This window comes from Saccopteryx leptura, chromosome 2, assembly GCF_036850995.1.
Source record: "Saccopteryx leptura isolate mSacLep1 chromosome 2, mSacLep1_pri_phased_curated, whole genome shotgun sequence".
In the NCBI taxonomy this organism is placed as follows: Eukaryota; Metazoa; Chordata; class Mammalia; order Chiroptera; family Emballonuridae; genus Saccopteryx; species Saccopteryx leptura.
The window spans coordinates 263,769,849-263,786,505 of record NC_089504.1 but is presented as its reverse complement, the minus strand read 5'-3'; the positions used below and the strand labels follow the sequence as shown (position 1 = coordinate 263,786,505).

The 16,657-nt window shown below is 41.0% G+C and overlaps 1 protein-coding gene across 1 annotated transcript in view; it reads right to left on the bottom strand.

Moving 5' to 3' along the window:
* The window catches only part of XPR1 (xenotropic and polytropic retrovirus receptor 1), a 142,165-nt gene extending 128,428 nt beyond the window's left edge, over window positions 1–13,737 (bottom strand). Inside the window, exon 1 of the mRNA XM_066361679.1 lies at window positions 13,457–13,737. Within this exon, the coding sequence (XP_066217776.1) occupies window positions 13,457–13,525 (69 nt within the window). The 5' untranslated portion in view covers window positions 13,526–13,737. The remainder of the gene's footprint in view (window positions 1–13,456) is intronic.
* Between the last annotated feature and the right edge of the window lie 2,920 nt (window positions 13,738–16,657).

Here is a 16,657-nt window from a genome sequence, read left to right as displayed (position 1 = left end):
CCTTTTCATACAATTTTTGATACAAATTTCCAGCTACTTATATCTAATTATAGGCATTTCAAACATAAAATCAGCATATTTAAGATCTAATTTCAAGAGTTTAACACCCCCTACCTGACCTGTAGTGGCACAATGAATGGAGCATTGACTTGGAATGCTGAGGTCACCAATTAGAAACCAGAGGCTTGCCTGGTCAAATCACATACAAGAAAGAAGCAACTACTATAAGTTAATGTTCCCAGCTCCTACACCCCCCCTTCTCTTGATCCTCTAAAATTAATAAAATCTTTAAAAAAAAAAAAGGCTTACCACCCCCTAAAATAGTTATTCTCTACAAGTTTCCCTAGGTTTAAACCAGGGGCCCCCAAACTTTCTACACAGGGGGCCAGTTCACTGTCCCTCAGACCGTTGGAGGGCCGGACTATAAAAAAATCTATGAACAAATCCCTATGCACACTGCACATATCTTATTTTAAAGTAAAAAAACAAAACGGGAACAAATACAATATTTAAAATAAAGAACAAGTAAATTTAAATCAACAAACTGACCAGTATTTCAATGGGAACTATGCTCCTCTCACTGACCACCAATGAAAGAGGTGCCCTTTCCGGAAGTGTGGCGGGGGCCGGATAAATGGCCTCACGGGGCCGCATGTGGCCCGCGGGCCCTAGTTTGGGGACCCCTGGTTTAAACCATTATATTCAATTCTTCACTCCCTACATCTATGCGAGGAAGTGTTATACTTACTGTCCTAAGTGCTTTCCAATTATTAATTCATTTCACTTCTCATGATCCTCTAAAGTAACCATTATTACTATCTCCAGTTTAAGATAAGAACCTTGAGGCACAGAAAGGCTAAATGACTTGCCCAGGCTTAAAGAGTTATTACAATTTCAATTCTAATTTCTCAGTTTAGTAAGAACTGAATTTTTTTAAAGTTCATGACACTAAGGAAACAAATCCTAGAGAAAACATGTTGCAGTCCTCTACAGCAGATGTCTAATAGCAACATAATTTGAAATTCTCATATTTCAAAGCTTACTATACTCAAAAAGGAAGGTTTATCAAAAGATGTATGAACTCTGTCATCAGAAGTAGTGATTCAACCAGATTACCAACAGTTTTGTTATTAAAAATATTTGAAAAATGGCAAAGAATATCTCGGTTTCATTATTATTGATCAAATTTGAGTTTGTTAAATAAAACTAAGTAAAAAAGGCTAAATCCACATTCACTGAGTAAACAAAATCAAAAAAATAATAAACTTCACTAAATTAATACCAAAGCAATTCTTTTCCAGAGGTCTAGCCACATCTGTAGGGGACAGACATGAACTTCTAACTTTCATCATATACTGTCTTTAGCCATGCTCTTCTGAATCGCTAATTCTCATCCCTTAATGACATCTCAGGCAGATACCATGGTCTTTCACTCATTATTATTATTTTTCTTTTTTTTTACAGAGAGAGAGAGAGAGAGAGAGAGAGAGAGAGAGAGAGATAGACAGGAAGGGAGAGTTGAGAAGCATCAATCATCAGTTTTTCGTTGCAACACCTTAGTTGTTCATTGATTGCTTTCTCATATGTGCCTTGACCGTGGGCCTTCAGCAGATGGAGTAACCCCTTGCTCGAGCCAGTGACCTTGGGTCCAAGTTGGTGAGCTTTGCTCAAACCAGATAAGCCCGTGCTCAAGCTGGAGACCTCAGGGTCTCGGACCTGGGTCCTCTGCATCCCAGTACAACGCTCTATCCACTGCGCCACCGCCTGGTCAGGCTCATTATCTGTTATTTAAAAAAAAAAAGCGTGCTGACCAATTGGCTCAGTGGATAGATGACATTCACCTGGCATATGGACGTCCCAGGTTAGGATCCCCAGTCAGGGCACACAGGAGAGGCAACCATCTGCTTCTCTTCCCCACCTGATCCCCCTCCTCTCTCTCTTCTCCCACAGTCAGTGGCTCAACTGGTTCAAGCATCAGCCTCAGAGTCTGAGGATAGGTTGGTTGGTCCAAGCATCAGTCTCAGACACTGATGATAGCTCAGTTGGTCCAAGAATCAGCCTCAGGCACTGAAGACAGCTCAGTTGATTTGAGCATCAGCCCCAGATGGAAGTTGCCCAGTGGATCCCAGTAAGAGCGCATGCGGGAATCTGTCTATCTCCCCTCCTCTTCCTCAAAAAAATAAATAAATAATAATAAAACAGGAATTATTAAACCTACCTGAGAGGATAAGGATTAAATGTAAAATGCCTGCCACACTCAATTAACATTAGCTGCTGTTATAATCATATTATTGCTTTTTTTTTTTTTAAGGAAGGTGGCACTCAAGAATACTTAATTGGTTTAATATGTATTCTGATCTTTGCTAGTCATTTTGTGTATGTCCCAACTTTGGTTTCATAATGTGTCTTAATACAAGATGGAGATGTACAGGTAACATACATAACCTGTGTTAACATTCAAATACAATTGTTACAGAGGAATGCCTAAATGATGCTTCAACTTTCCTGAGTCTTGCTCTATACCTAACCACTCAAGCCTTACCATTAATTCCTTAGTCCTGTCTCCTCACCTAAGATAGATTCTACGCAGATGAGACAATGGCTAATTTTCTGTAAGTTCAGTGAACAATAATATTAAGGTTTGAGTCTCATAATTGACTCAGTCTTTTAACTGACACCCACAAGAACTATTTTAGGTTATTAATGTAATCTAATGAATTAGATTCAAATTAAATGTATTAAGGCAGAATATTTGAGTAATCATTAACAAAACATTTAAATTCATATTGACTCTTACAAAGAGAATTCATTCTTAAAATTTAAAGGCAAAGAAATGTTTATATGGCAGTGGTAAGACTCAGCAAGGTACAGCAATGAGCAGGAGGCAATATTCTCATTCTAGGCTCTGCTATCAGCTAGCTATGAGACAAACCACATATCTTGGTCACTCTGCCCTCAATTTACTCATCTACAAAAAAGAAGTGCTGAAAAATTCGTAGTCAACTCTAAAATCAATTCTAGTATTAAAAATTAAATTATATTAGAAAGCTGAAAAGAGCTAAAATTAAATAGCCACTAAAAATTCAAACAACTCAAGCTATACAGACATACTTACGAATACACACGTACATTTCACCCCAATTAAAAAAATACAGAGATACAATATATAACCAAAATGAACAGAAGTGACAAATGACCAAGGTGAACTAATTTATTTCAAAGTGACATAATTTTTCCTATCTAAATTTCTTACTATATATAAAAAGGTTAAGAACAACTGATTAACAAAAATATCACAGATAACAGGAATAATAGCTAAAATAAAGCCATTTTCCAAGAAAACTTGAACTGAACAAGTTCAGAGGGACAAGTTTTGAGGTTCGGTTTCCCTCGCAAATATACTGTTAACTCAATATTTAATACTGTTTAACTGTATTATTTTAATGTCACATATATAGCTCTTATTATGTGCCAGGCAGTCATTGTCCTAGGCATTTTTTGTATTTTAATTTATTTAATCCTCACAAAAGTCCTATAAAGCTAATATTATTGCACCCATATTATAAATGAGGAAACTGAAACACAGAGCGTAAGTGACTTGTCTCAGGTCACTCAGCTAGTAACTTTTAAAGCTGAAATATGAACCTTGGCAGTATGGCTTCAGAGTCTAATCAGTATGCATTATTAACATATTAGCATTGGATATAAAAAAAGTAACAAAATAAATTAGAGTGATTGTGTTAATTCAGCCACCAACCAAACCATGTGACTTTGAATAACTTAAAACCATTCTGGACCTCATTTCCCATTTAGGTAAGAAAAAGGGAATTGGGCCAAATACTTTCTGAAATTCCTTACAGGTCTAACATTCTCTGATGTATGATGTAGAAGCCAAATGCCACCATAGCAAGAAGTATGCCTACTTTTCTTTATCTTCCTCTTGTTACCCTTATCACTGGATTGCATTATCTTTTTCTTATGGCTCACCCTCATAAGGTCTTCTATTATATTTACCAGCTGCCTATCTAATAATAGTTACACTGATAATCTTTAGGAAAATAGAAGTTAACAGAGATACTTACTTCCAGACCAGACTCTACTAAAACATGCAGAGGAGACCTGGGACTAAAAAGAGACCAACAATTACCTTAACACAGGGGTCAGGAAACTTTTTGGCTGACAGAGCTATAAACGCCACATATTTTAAAATGTAATTCTGGGCCCTGGCCGGTTGGCTCAGCGGTAGAGCGTCGGCCTGGCGTGCGGGGGACCCAGGTTCGATTCCCGGCCAGGGCAAATAGGAGAGGCGCCCATTTGCTTCTCCGCCCCCCCCCTTCCTCTCTGTCTCTCTCTTCCCCTCCCGCAGCCAAGGCTCCATTGGAGCAAAGATGGCCCGGGCGCTGGGGATGGCTCCTTGGCCTCTGCCCCAGGCGCTAGAGTGGCTCTGGTCGCGGCAGAGCGACGCCCCGAAGGGGCAGAGCGTCACCCCTGGTGGGTGTGCCGGGTGGATCCCGGTCGGGCGCATGCGGGAGTCTGTCTGACTGTCTCTCCCCGTTTCCAGCTTCAGAAAAATAAAAATAAATAAATAAATAAAATAAATAAAGTAATTCCGTGAGAGCCATACAACAACCCATGTACATTAAGCATTATCCAATAAAAATTTGGTGTTGTCCCGGAGGACAGCTGTGATTGGCTCCAGCCACCCGCAACCATGAATATGAGTGGTAGGATATGAATGGATTGTAATACATGAGAATGTTTTATATTTTTAACGTTATTATTTTTTTTATTAAAGATTTGTCTGCGAGCCAGATGCAGCCATCAAAAGAGCCACATCTGGCTCGCAAGCCATAGGTTCCCGACCTCTGCCTTAGCAGGTGCTGCAGAATAGACCAGATCACACCTAAATGTATGTATGATGTAGGAATTAAGAGCAGGAGTTCTTACAATCTCACCTCTGCTACCCACAATTATTAGCAGTATCAACATAATTAATTGCTCTAAGACTCAGTTTTCCCAATCTATAAACAAAGCTAACGACCTAGCTGAATGTCTTGCTATAACAAGAAAATGTTTTTAAAGTACGTACTTACCATAGTGCTCACACAGTAAGCACTCAAAAGATAACAGCTGTTATTATTGCCACTGCTATGACCAGTGTTATATTTACAATTCCCATATGAAAGCAAGAACAAAGTATGACAGCTTTGATTTCAAATTTTCGCTCTACTTACTATGTGTGTAGCCATACTCCAAGCTTAGGTTTCCTCATCAGTAAAATGGAGATAATAAAAACCATCTGCTGACTTGTGGTGGCGCAGTGGATCAAACATTGACCTGAAACGCTGAGGTCGCTGGTTCGAAACCCTGGGCTTGCCCAGTCAAGGCACATATGGGAGTTGATGCTTCCTGCTCCTACCCCTCCTCTCTCTCCCCCTTCTTTAAAATGAATAAATAAAATCTAAAAAAATAAAATAAAAACCATCTATCTTGCAGAATTGCTGTAAAGCAGCTGACACCTGATTTCTAACTGCTCAATATGTTAACTCCTTTCTCCTTAATGACAAGCTGATGGTATTTCCACTAATTCAACTCAGAGAGCTTCTCCTCAGACCACCTCCTTACTCTCTGATGGGAGTCTGGTACCCTAAAACAGTAACTCTCAGAAGCTTTTTCAGGGAACCCGAAAGGTCAAAACTATTTTCATAATACTACTACAACTTCATTTGGTTTTATTTTTTCACTCTCATTCTTTCAAGAGTACACAGTAGAGTTTTCCAGAGGCTACAAGAAGTGTGATATCACCTCTCTGATGGCTAGTAGGTGTATTTGTATACTTTTGTATTTTAAAGATTTGTTTTAATTTCCAGTACAGCATGTATCAGTAGATACTGGAATCCCTCAATAATTTTTAAGAGTTTCAAGTGGTCCCAAGACCAGTAAGTTTAAAAACACTGCTCTGAGGTATAAAAAAAGTCCACAAAGCATATGAATTACTCTGTGAATCACAACTTTGTGATTCACTCACTCACACAATAATCTAAAAACTCCCCGCTTTCCTGTCTGATTACATTTCACCCCTTCAATCTTCAAAACAATCACTTGTTCACTAATTACTTATGAATAGACAGAGACAGAACTTGGGTCTAATGACTTGTATCTCCTTATTCCTGGTGCATGGTCTAAATACTATAGGTCACGCTCAATCAATGAGAGATGACTATGTTTTCTTTCTGTTTTGTTTTGTTTTTGGTTTTTAGGTGAAAGGAGGAAAGACAGTGAGGCAGACTCCCACATGTGCCCGACCAGGATCCACCCAGCAACCTCCATCTAGGGCTGATGCTCAAATCAACTGAACTATCCTCAGCAACTTAAGCTGATGCTCAGATCAACCCAGCTATCCTTAGCACCCGGGGCCTACGCTTGAACCAACTGAGCCACTGGCTGCAGGAGAAAAAGAGAGAGAGAAGGGGAAGAGGTAGGGAGGGAGAAACAGATAGTCATTTCTCCTGTGTGCCTTGACTGGGAATCAAACCTGGGATGGCCATACACTGGGCTGATGCTCTATCCACTAAGCCACCAGCCAGGGCCAACTATGTTTTCCTAATCAACATATCAACCCTCTTGTTACAGAGATAGCAAAATTTTAAGTTATACTTACAGCAGGTTAATTATACTTTCCTCTAACCTCTAAAAAAATAACTACTTTTTCTCATCAGTCCCTATAGATACCATACACCTGCTTGGTGATGTAAAGAAATAGGTTAACTATTTCCTCCTATAAACAAATAAGATTTAAAGGCATATAATACAGAGTTTGAAAAACTAAGAGGAAAGTCTTCCATATCATTTATAAAAGTGATCCAAATTTATAACAATGTTCCAAGACCTCAATCTGCAATCTCCCCTTTCTACATTTTCAATTTTGAAAACAGTATGTTAACCAAAATATAAAACCAAATATGGCCCCTACTACTTATCTCAGTCAGTTAAGAGCATCGTCTGGAAAGCAGGTTGCGGATTCGATCCCTGGTCAGGCACACATGGGAAGCAACCAATGAATGTACAACTGAAAACAACAAATGAATGCTTCCCTTCTCCCTCACCTCTCTCTCATTTTCTCCCCTTCTTCTCTCCCTTCCTCTCTGTCTCTCTTCTTTTTTTTTATGTATTTTTTGTTGAGGGGGACAGAGAGAGAGAGAGAGACAGAAGAGGGTAAGGAGCCGGAAGCATCAACTCCCATATGTGCCTTGACCAGCAAGCCCAGGGTTTTGAATCGGCGAACTCTGAGTTCCAGGACAACGCTTTATCCACTGAGTCACCAAAGGTCAGGCTCCTCTCTCTGTCTCTTAAAAAAATTAAAAAAAAAATAAGCCCTGGCCAGATAGCTTGGTTGGTTGGAGCATTGTCTTGAAGTGCAGAGGTTGCTGGTTCGATACCCTGGTAAGGGCACCTACAGGAACAACTCAATGTTCTTGTCTCTCTTTCCCTGCCTCTCCTCCCACCCACCCCCCCAAAAAAAACCCCACAAAAATACTGGTTTTTGTTTTTTCTATTTTTAAGATAATGAAAGAGCTAGAATTTAATAAATCTTCCCGCCTGTAGCAAATAGTAGAACACCTATAAATATTGCTTGAATGAATGAATAATTTTTAAGGTATTTATGTTCATGAGCTTTGTCTACTTGGTTTCTTTTACCTTTTACTAGGTAAGGGGAAGACCTAAAAAGGCAAGAACCCTCGTGAATTCTGACACTCTCCATCTTAAACGCCAGTTTAATACCAGGCAACCCACCAACCAGGTTTGGTTAAGCTGCACAACTTGAGCAGTATTCCAAATGTTTTTATGTCAAATCCCTACAAAAAAAATTAAAAATTATAAAGAGATTCACTATGTACCTCATAAATATGTTTATTTATAAATTGACCCTTTTATACAGGGACAGAAAGTCAGAGAAAGGGATAGATAGGAACAGACAGACAGGAATGGAGAGAGATGAGAAGCATCAATCATCAGTTTTTCATTTTGACACCTTAGTTGTTCATTGATTGCTTCCTCATATGTGCCTTGACTGGGGGGCTACAGCAGACCAAGTGACCCCTTGCCAGCGACCTTGGGTCCAAGCTGGTGAGCTGTTTTAGCTCAAGCCAGATAAGCCCGTGCTCAAGCTGGTGACCTCGGGGTCTCCAACCTGGGTCCTCCGCATCCCAGTCCGACGCTCTATCCACTGCGCCACCACCTGGTCAGGCTAAATTGACCCTTTTAAAAACTGCACGTTGGCCCTGGCCGGTTGGCTCAGTGGTAGAGCGTCGGCCTGGCGTGCAGAAGTCCCGGGTTCGATTCCCGGCCAGGGCACACAGGAGAAGCGCCCATCTGCTTCTCCACCCCTCGCCCTCTCCTTCCTCTCTGTCTCTCTCTTCCCCTCCCGCAGCCAAGGCTCCATTGAAGCAAAGATGGCCCGGGCGCTGGGGATGGCTCCTTGGCCTCTGCCTCAGGCGCTAGAGTGGCTCTGGTCGCAATATGGTGATGCCCAGGATGGGCAGAGCATCGCCCCCTGGTGGGCAGAGCGTCGCCCCCTGGTGGGCGTGCCGGGTGGATCCCGGTCGGGCGCATGCGGGAGTCTGTCTGACTGTCTCTCCCTGTTTCCAGCTTCAGAAAAAAAACAAAACAAAAAAAAAAACATAATCTTTAAATAAAAGTTATCAAAGATGAGACAATGAAAAAAGAATGACTTTTTATGAATACTACAAAAATATTATTACTCTAAGAAATGATCATTTATTACAATACTTTTAGAGAAAACTGAAAAGGCTTCATTATTTTTTAAAAGCTTAATATTTCTGTGATATAATATTCTAGTTCAAACTTCAGAATTCAGTTGGTTTTGAAACATGACTATACACTGAAAAATTCCCTCAGAATACCTTCTAAACAAGGTTAAAACATCAATCCATTTATTAAATATTAGTAATTTCTTCCTCGTCTTATGCACAAAAATAACTATAACTAATAGTTCCAATACTATCTTCTCTTACTCCATGGGAATTTTGGTTACTCTCCTTTGAGGTCTGACAGAAATATACTTGAAACCCCTAACCAACACAACTCAATCAGTTTCTCAAATCCTTTCCAGATTAGGACTAGATTTAAAGCCAGGTCAAATTTTCCATGGTCACACTAGGTCAAATAAGATTCTTAGGTTCTTATGATCTGGGCCTTCACCCAAATGCTGTTCCAAAACCAACCTGCAAGGATGGATGGGCAAGTATAATCTTTCCAGGATATTTTCACTAACACATTTCATTATATAAAGATAAGAATGAACAGTAATACCTTCTTGTCCTATACAATATTCATTCACTCATTTAAGAAACATTTGTAAATGCTAAGCATCTTACTGACACAATCATTTACAAGTGTCATCTTAAATATGCTATACTATACTTTCATTTGCAGAAGTACTGAAAGAAAAAGCGTGGTTTGTGCCCCATCGGGTGGCCAAACTGAAAATTTCAAACAAGTTTCAGCAAGGCAAGTTAAGCCAAGCTAATCAACACAATACCTTTGGGAAATCCAAGCCTGCAACACAGTGTTCTCATGGGAGCATTCTATAATGAAAATCACAACAATGTTATGGCAATGTTTTCTTACACTTGAAAATAAGGGATGTGCAGTTATGCAGAATCTCTCCTTTCCTAAATCCTACAACAAAAATACTAATCCATGACTATCACTGTTTATTTAAGTTAAACAAAAGTTCCCCTGAATCAGCTTTCCATTCACAGATTAAAAATCTTATAAAAAACTTTGGAAAAGACACTGTTAATTTAAAAGGATGTTATTAATAACAGTCTTTTACATTCTTTCCTCTTTATATATCAAACATAATTAAAGCATAAGACATACAGAAATTTAGAACCAGATGGGTCCTTAGAAAATATAGGGCTGTGACTTAGAAACCATCAAATCCAGGTGGCTCTGTTTACAGATGAAGAATCTATAGCCTAGAAAGAGAAAGTGATTTAATCATGGTCACACAGGTAGGCTAGGCAACCTGACTCCCAATGCTTGAACATCTGAGCTCAAGAGACTATCTACCTATATATGATCATGGACAGTGACTTAACGTCTCTGGGCCTTTGTTTCCTTGCCTGAAAAAACAAGGAGATTGATAATCTCTATATTTCCCTTAAACTCTAAAATTTAGATGCCTCATTATTATTACAAAACTACAATATACACTGAAAACAACCACCCCTGGGTTCCTGAGAAACCAAAAGAATCACAAGACCCTAGGAAAGAAAACACAAATCAGCAGCCTAAGGCACCAAAGATATTTGCTTCTTTTGCTAATATTCTATACAATATTAACATGGACATACTAGTCTATTTGGTTGAAACTGGTCTAAGTTAATTTTGATTAATCAATTATAGAACTCTAAAATACACAATCACTGATTCTAAATTTTAAAGAAATGTTCTTACAAAGATTTATTTCTTATGCCAAGATTTACACTCAAATAATTACCGGAAAGAGGAATGAATAGTCTATGCTCATTTGTGTTAATTCTTTGTAAAACTATTCAGAAATGGATCAAATATATTTTCTTTATATGGTTCTCCATGTTGCTCTATTCTTTTATGCTTTATTATTCTGCCTATTAAAACCTAGCCTAAGAACTTCACAATTTATTTTTAAATTAGAAACTCCAATAATTTTAACAATCCAAGGAAGAAAAATAAAGGTTACATCAAAAACCTATGAACTACAATGAACCCTGAAAAGCTCTGGCTCTATATTCTAACTTTATGGAGGAGGAAAGAGCCCTGGAAAGACTATTCCCAGGGTCTCATGGCTAATATATACAAGAACTAGCACTTAGTGTGTGGCCATGTATACACAAAAATACATATAATTATAGATAGAAAACACATCTGTCAGCTAATATGTAATGTCTTGTGTGTTTAAAGTAAAATAATATAGCAAAATGACATAAAAACCAAAGAAGATGAATCTAGAAATCAGGGGTAATACAACAGAATTTCACCACCAGTGCTTGAATAACAAATGCAAATATCTGTTCTACTAAGAGTGTTTCAAGAGCCTCAACTTCATACATGAGACACTGCATGTTACTGCATTACAAGAAGGTTCTTTATCAAAGGCTAACATCTTCTATAATGTTCCTTTTTTCCACTAAATTTTTAAGCTGCCAAAATGTCTAGATACTAAATAGTACTATTTATGCCTCTTTAAGTATTTTTAAAGAAACAGCCCCAGCTCTTAAGAAACAATATACAACACACAGACCCTACCCGTATTTTAAAATGTTTTTAATAGTTCCAATTCACAAAGAAAAGTGCCCATTATTTAATTTTGCCTACCAGACAATTAGTTTATCCAAGACAGGTGTCACACAGTAGGGACTTTCTGCAGAATAAATTTCAAATATCCCACAGTAAATGAATTTTTCAAAAAAGGATTTTATAATTGGCTCAGGAAAGACAATCCAATCACATATATGCTCAGGAATTCTGTCCTTCTGTGACCAACCTAGAGTAACCATGTAGGACTAGTATACAAATGTAGTATGTGAATAAGGAGTCCCAGAATTACTGTGGTTACTCCAGCCACAAAGCTGACATTACAAATCAAGAGGTAATTGCATTTTCAAACTAAATCATATGCTTCCACTTCCAGCCTCAGATATTCCAAATTAATACAATTCTATGAAACAGTTAAGTGCTGTAATACTTAAAGTGAATCATAGCATACAGCCACTATTACTTCTGCCCAAAATCAAGCATGCCATACTATACAGCAAGTGCAAGATGTTGCCTCTATGAAGAACTGGCAGTGGTGCTGAAAATTACTACTAGAAAGATGAAAGACCAATACCATCCTTGCAATAAAAACCATCGTCTGGACTCTAGCCAAGGTTTTAAAACTGACCAAATGTTATTAGAAACAATAAATCAAAAACTCTCCAGGCTGAAAAGCCAGTCCCTCATGTCATTCTTACAAATGTAGCCACAAAACACTATCAGAAAATTAAGTGACAAGAAAAGCATTAATAATTTTAGGCCTTTCATTTCTGGCCATAATCAAATACTGTATGTTACAAGGTGAATTTATTTTACAATCTTCCAAGGTTCTTTTTAACCTATCCACATCCCTTTCCCTGTTTTCAATTATTACAACTGCTATATGAATAAACTCGTGCTATTGCCTAAAGACCGTATGTATCACTGACCTTAAATAGAAATTAAGAACTAAAACATTTTACTTCATAAAATCTAGCTAGCATATTTGTGTTCATATTGATCTTATACTCTTTGTTCCTGCACATAACATTGATGTGAATTCCTGTAGCTGACAGAGAAGTCTTTCTTTCTCTATCCAAGAGCTTTATTGCCAGCGACTGAGAATAACCTATTGCGATGCTGAAAGCCCATCAGGTATTTTACCTTCTGCATCTATAAATAGGTTCATTATCTATGCTATTCCCTGGATTACAGTAAGGTTCCTTATCACTATCTATTAAAATACCTTCCTGGAGCTATTATCACATTAATTAGAGGGGAGGGGTGACATGATCTCTGTAACACACAGGTATGGCTTAAAAGTACATTGTTTACAACACAGTACTTTCGCCCTAGTTAACAAAAATTTTAGAGGAAAAGAAACTGAAATTTTTACTAATTCTCTTCCTTCATCCTTCCTCTTCCCCTTTCCTCCCTTCCAAAACCACAGAAGAGCCAAAACCAAAGATGTGATTACTTTGGATACTTCACGCAATCAGTAAAAAGACGAGTAACATTATCAAAACAGAATAGCTGATTACAATACGAGTGCACACTGTAACAACTGCATTATGTGACATACATTTAAATCAAGTTTCAACCCAGTTGCGAAGCCTTTGTCAACAGTGGGCAAGTGAGGGAAAGCCGAAGGGCTCGGGGGGATGGAGGGAACCACTGGAAGGGCTGATCTCGGAAGAGGACTCCGTGGTGAGAGGTGAGGAGAGAGAAACAAGAGCTGACCTCGCCGCGCGGGGAGCTGGCCCAGGGTGGGGACCGGAGGTCAGAGGGAGCGGGGAAGGGGGATGAGCGCGGAAGCGCCGCGACCCCGGGCTGCCCGCACGCTCCCCCCGGGCTCCCACCTGCGGCTCGCCCTCCCACCACCAAGCCCCGGCCCCGGCGGGGCAGTGCCCTCCCTCCGGGCCCGTCGCCCTCATATCCGTTACCCCGGCGGCAGCGGGGCTGCGGGGGAGGGGAAGGTCAGCGGGGCCCGGAGGGGCCGGCGCGCCGGGGATGCCGCAGTGCCTTCCCGCGGCACCGGGTCAAAGTCCGCCCCGGCGCGGGGCGGCAGCCAGAGCGGAAGGCGGCCGCGGAGGTCGGACTGGCGAGACGGCGGCCCCTCGGAGACCTCCCACAGCCCGGCCGCCGCCGGTACCTCATACTGGATGTACTGCTTCCTCCACTCGGGAGTGATGTGCGCGGAGAGGTGCTCAGCGAACTTCATCCTGACGTTTACCCCTCACTCCCACTCCGGTCCAGCAGTTACAGGCGGCGGCAACGGCGGCGGCGGCGGCGGCGGCAAAAGCGATTCCGACTCCTCCCCACATGGGCCCCGGCGCGGCACGGCGCTGAGCTTCTCTCCTCCTCCGCCGCCGCCGAGGTCTCCTCAGAGCCGCCCTCCCGCCATCTTCCTCCTCCTCTCCATAGCCCCGCCCCGCCCCGCCTACTATACGTCATCGCCATGGTAACCGCCTACGCCGCGCCGACGAAAGGGGCTGAGTAAAGGGCGGGATTTGGGCACACTCCTTAAGGCCCCGCCTCTTCTGGGCTGGACGTGCTGGAGGCACCGCCCCTGACCTCTCACGTCTGGCTGCTTTTGGCCTTACAACTGCTAACTCGTGCTTGGGAAGGTGCAGTGTTGTCATTGCAATTAATATTAATACAGTAGCAGCAATCATCCATACAAGACGTTTATACTTACAAAGAATTGTACAAATATTTTCCATTTTAATATTTATTCTTCATAAAACCCTTAAAGGTGGATCAGAATGAATCCAAATTGAGCAACTAAAACAGACTAAATAGTTAAGAGCCAAATGTATTTAAAGGAACCAGATTTTACATGCTCTAGGTGCTCAATAAATGCGTGTTGAATTTAATTAAAGAACATCAGTGCCAAAAATTGCATCTTGCTTCTGAATTTCAATGTAATTATCCAATCCCAGGTCTACCAGAAAGGCCAGTAAAACCTGGACTCAAACCCGGACTGGGGAGTACCAACTGGACTTGTGAGTGAACTTTTGGGGATTATGGATAGGGTTGAAAGGGATACCAGTGTTGAGAGGAAAGAGAATCCCCTACAGATATGGTAGCAACCTCACCCATAGGGAGACCAGAAATTGGTCCAGCATGCAGGCTGAACTGTCCACCAGAAGCATGGTGAATAGGTCACTCACACAGGCTGGCACTACTTTGAACATAAGTAAGGGTAATTGTCCTGGAAGACCTGACTTGAAACAGAAACCTAGGTTTTTCCCTGAGTAGAGGAGCCCTAGAAAATAATAGCTAACATTTATTAAGCATTCACTGGCCATGTACTAAACACTATTGTAAATTCCTTACTTTAATTTTTAATTCTCACAATTTTGATGAGACCCAGAAACTAGGGGACTACTGTGTGACCAGGAGAGCATTCTGAGATATCAATTTCTGCTTTTGGCTTTGCTTTGTTTAATTTTGTTTTGTTTTTTTCCCCTTTCCCTTCCTCTCAATTCATGCCAGTAGGGATTCTGCAATCATTTTCTCAGGAGAGAGATGAGGCATAATGGAATATAGGCATAGCCTATGAGTCTTTCTGGCTTTTTTTTTTTTTTTTTTTTTTTTTTTTTTTTTGTATTTTTCTGAAGCTGGAAACGGGGAGAGACAGTCAGACAGACTCCCGCATGCGCCCTACCAGGATCCACCCGGCTCGCCCACCAGGGGGCGACGCTCTGCCCACCAGGGGTCAATGCTCTGCCCCTCTGGGGCGTCGCTCTGCCGCGACCAGAGCCACTTTAGCGCCCAGGGCAGAGGCCAAGGAGCCATCCCCAGCGCTTGGGCCATCTTTGCTCCAATGGAGCCTCGGCTGCGGGAGGGGAAGAGAGAGACAGAGAGGAAGGAGAGGGGGAGGGGTGGAGAAGCAGATGGGCGCTTCTCCTGTGTGCCCTGGCCGGGAATCGAACCCGGGACTTCTGCACGCCAGGCCGACGCTCTACCACTGAGCCAACCGGCCAGGGCCTTTTCTGACTTTTGTTAACAAAAGCCTCAACCTCTGGTAAAAGGGTAATCAGGGTCAAAAAAAGAGGAGGAGAAGAAGTCAGGACTCCTCTCACCTCAGCACCTTATACTCTGCCCATCAAAACAGTTCCCCACTACTAGAGGGAAATGTTACCAGGAGAAAGAGCAAGGCAAAACAGAGGGCTGTGCTCCCAGGAAGAAGACACAACCACAGAGAGGAAATAGCTGCACGGTGTGCCTAAGAAGACGGAACCAGGGGCAGCTGCAAACCAGATTGCTGGGCCTTGAGCCAGAATGGGCTAGAATGGTAGATTCTTGGCAGCAACTCCTATAGACTATGGCATCCTGCTCCCAATAGCACCATATCTTGGTGCCTTAACTATGCACAAGATTCTGGAATCATAGCCCAATTTAGGGAAGAGAAGAAATCCTCAATACTAGCTCTATAGTCAACAATTCTTAATTTTTCTCTTGCCTGATTCGGAGTCCTGAAACTCAGTTGGACATGAAAATCTTAATTTATCTACAGAAGTAGATTTAATAATAAGTTTCCTTATTCCTAGCATTACCTCAGATATTTCACTGACAGAACATTAAATACTTAGCATTTACTGAAAGTAAGTACTTTCTGTAACGCACTGGGGCTAGGTACTATGGATGATATTCCACATAGTTTTACTCTGATCCAGAAGAGTACATGGCCTTAAATTCTTTTGTAAATAGGTGGATAACTCTTCATTTAATAAAACTTTATTAAGCACTATCTTATGCCAGTCATGCCCCTTTGAGAATGAAGGACAGTTCAAAAATAAATAAGATTGTATTTTCCTTGGAGGACATCACAATCCAGTCAGAAAGACAGGCAGTTAGACCAATAGCTTGACCTATTGGTGTGATATGTGTGGTAATTAAGATATGTACAAAGAGCCTGACCTGTGGTGGCGCAGTGGATAAAGCGTCAACCTGAAATGCTGAGATCACCAGTTCAAAACCCTGGGCTTGCCTGGTCAAGATACATATGGGAGTTGATGCTTCCTGCTCCTCCTCCTTCTCTCTCTCTCTCTCTCTCTCTCTCTCTCTCTCTCTCTCTCTCACACACACACACACACACACACACACACACACATTCTTCTCTCTAAAAGGAATAAATAAAATCTTTAAAAATATATGTACAAGGAAACACACATCCAACTGGATGGTGACCCAAAGAAGGGGATTTTGAAGGGGATTTTGAAACACAGTCTTAAAACAACAATCTGCAGGGAGAAAGACACCCAACAATCTCAGCGGCAAAAAGCAAGAAGTCAGGGTTTATAACAATGGCTAGAAGTTGTCTGACCAGACTATTCTTTAAAGCAAT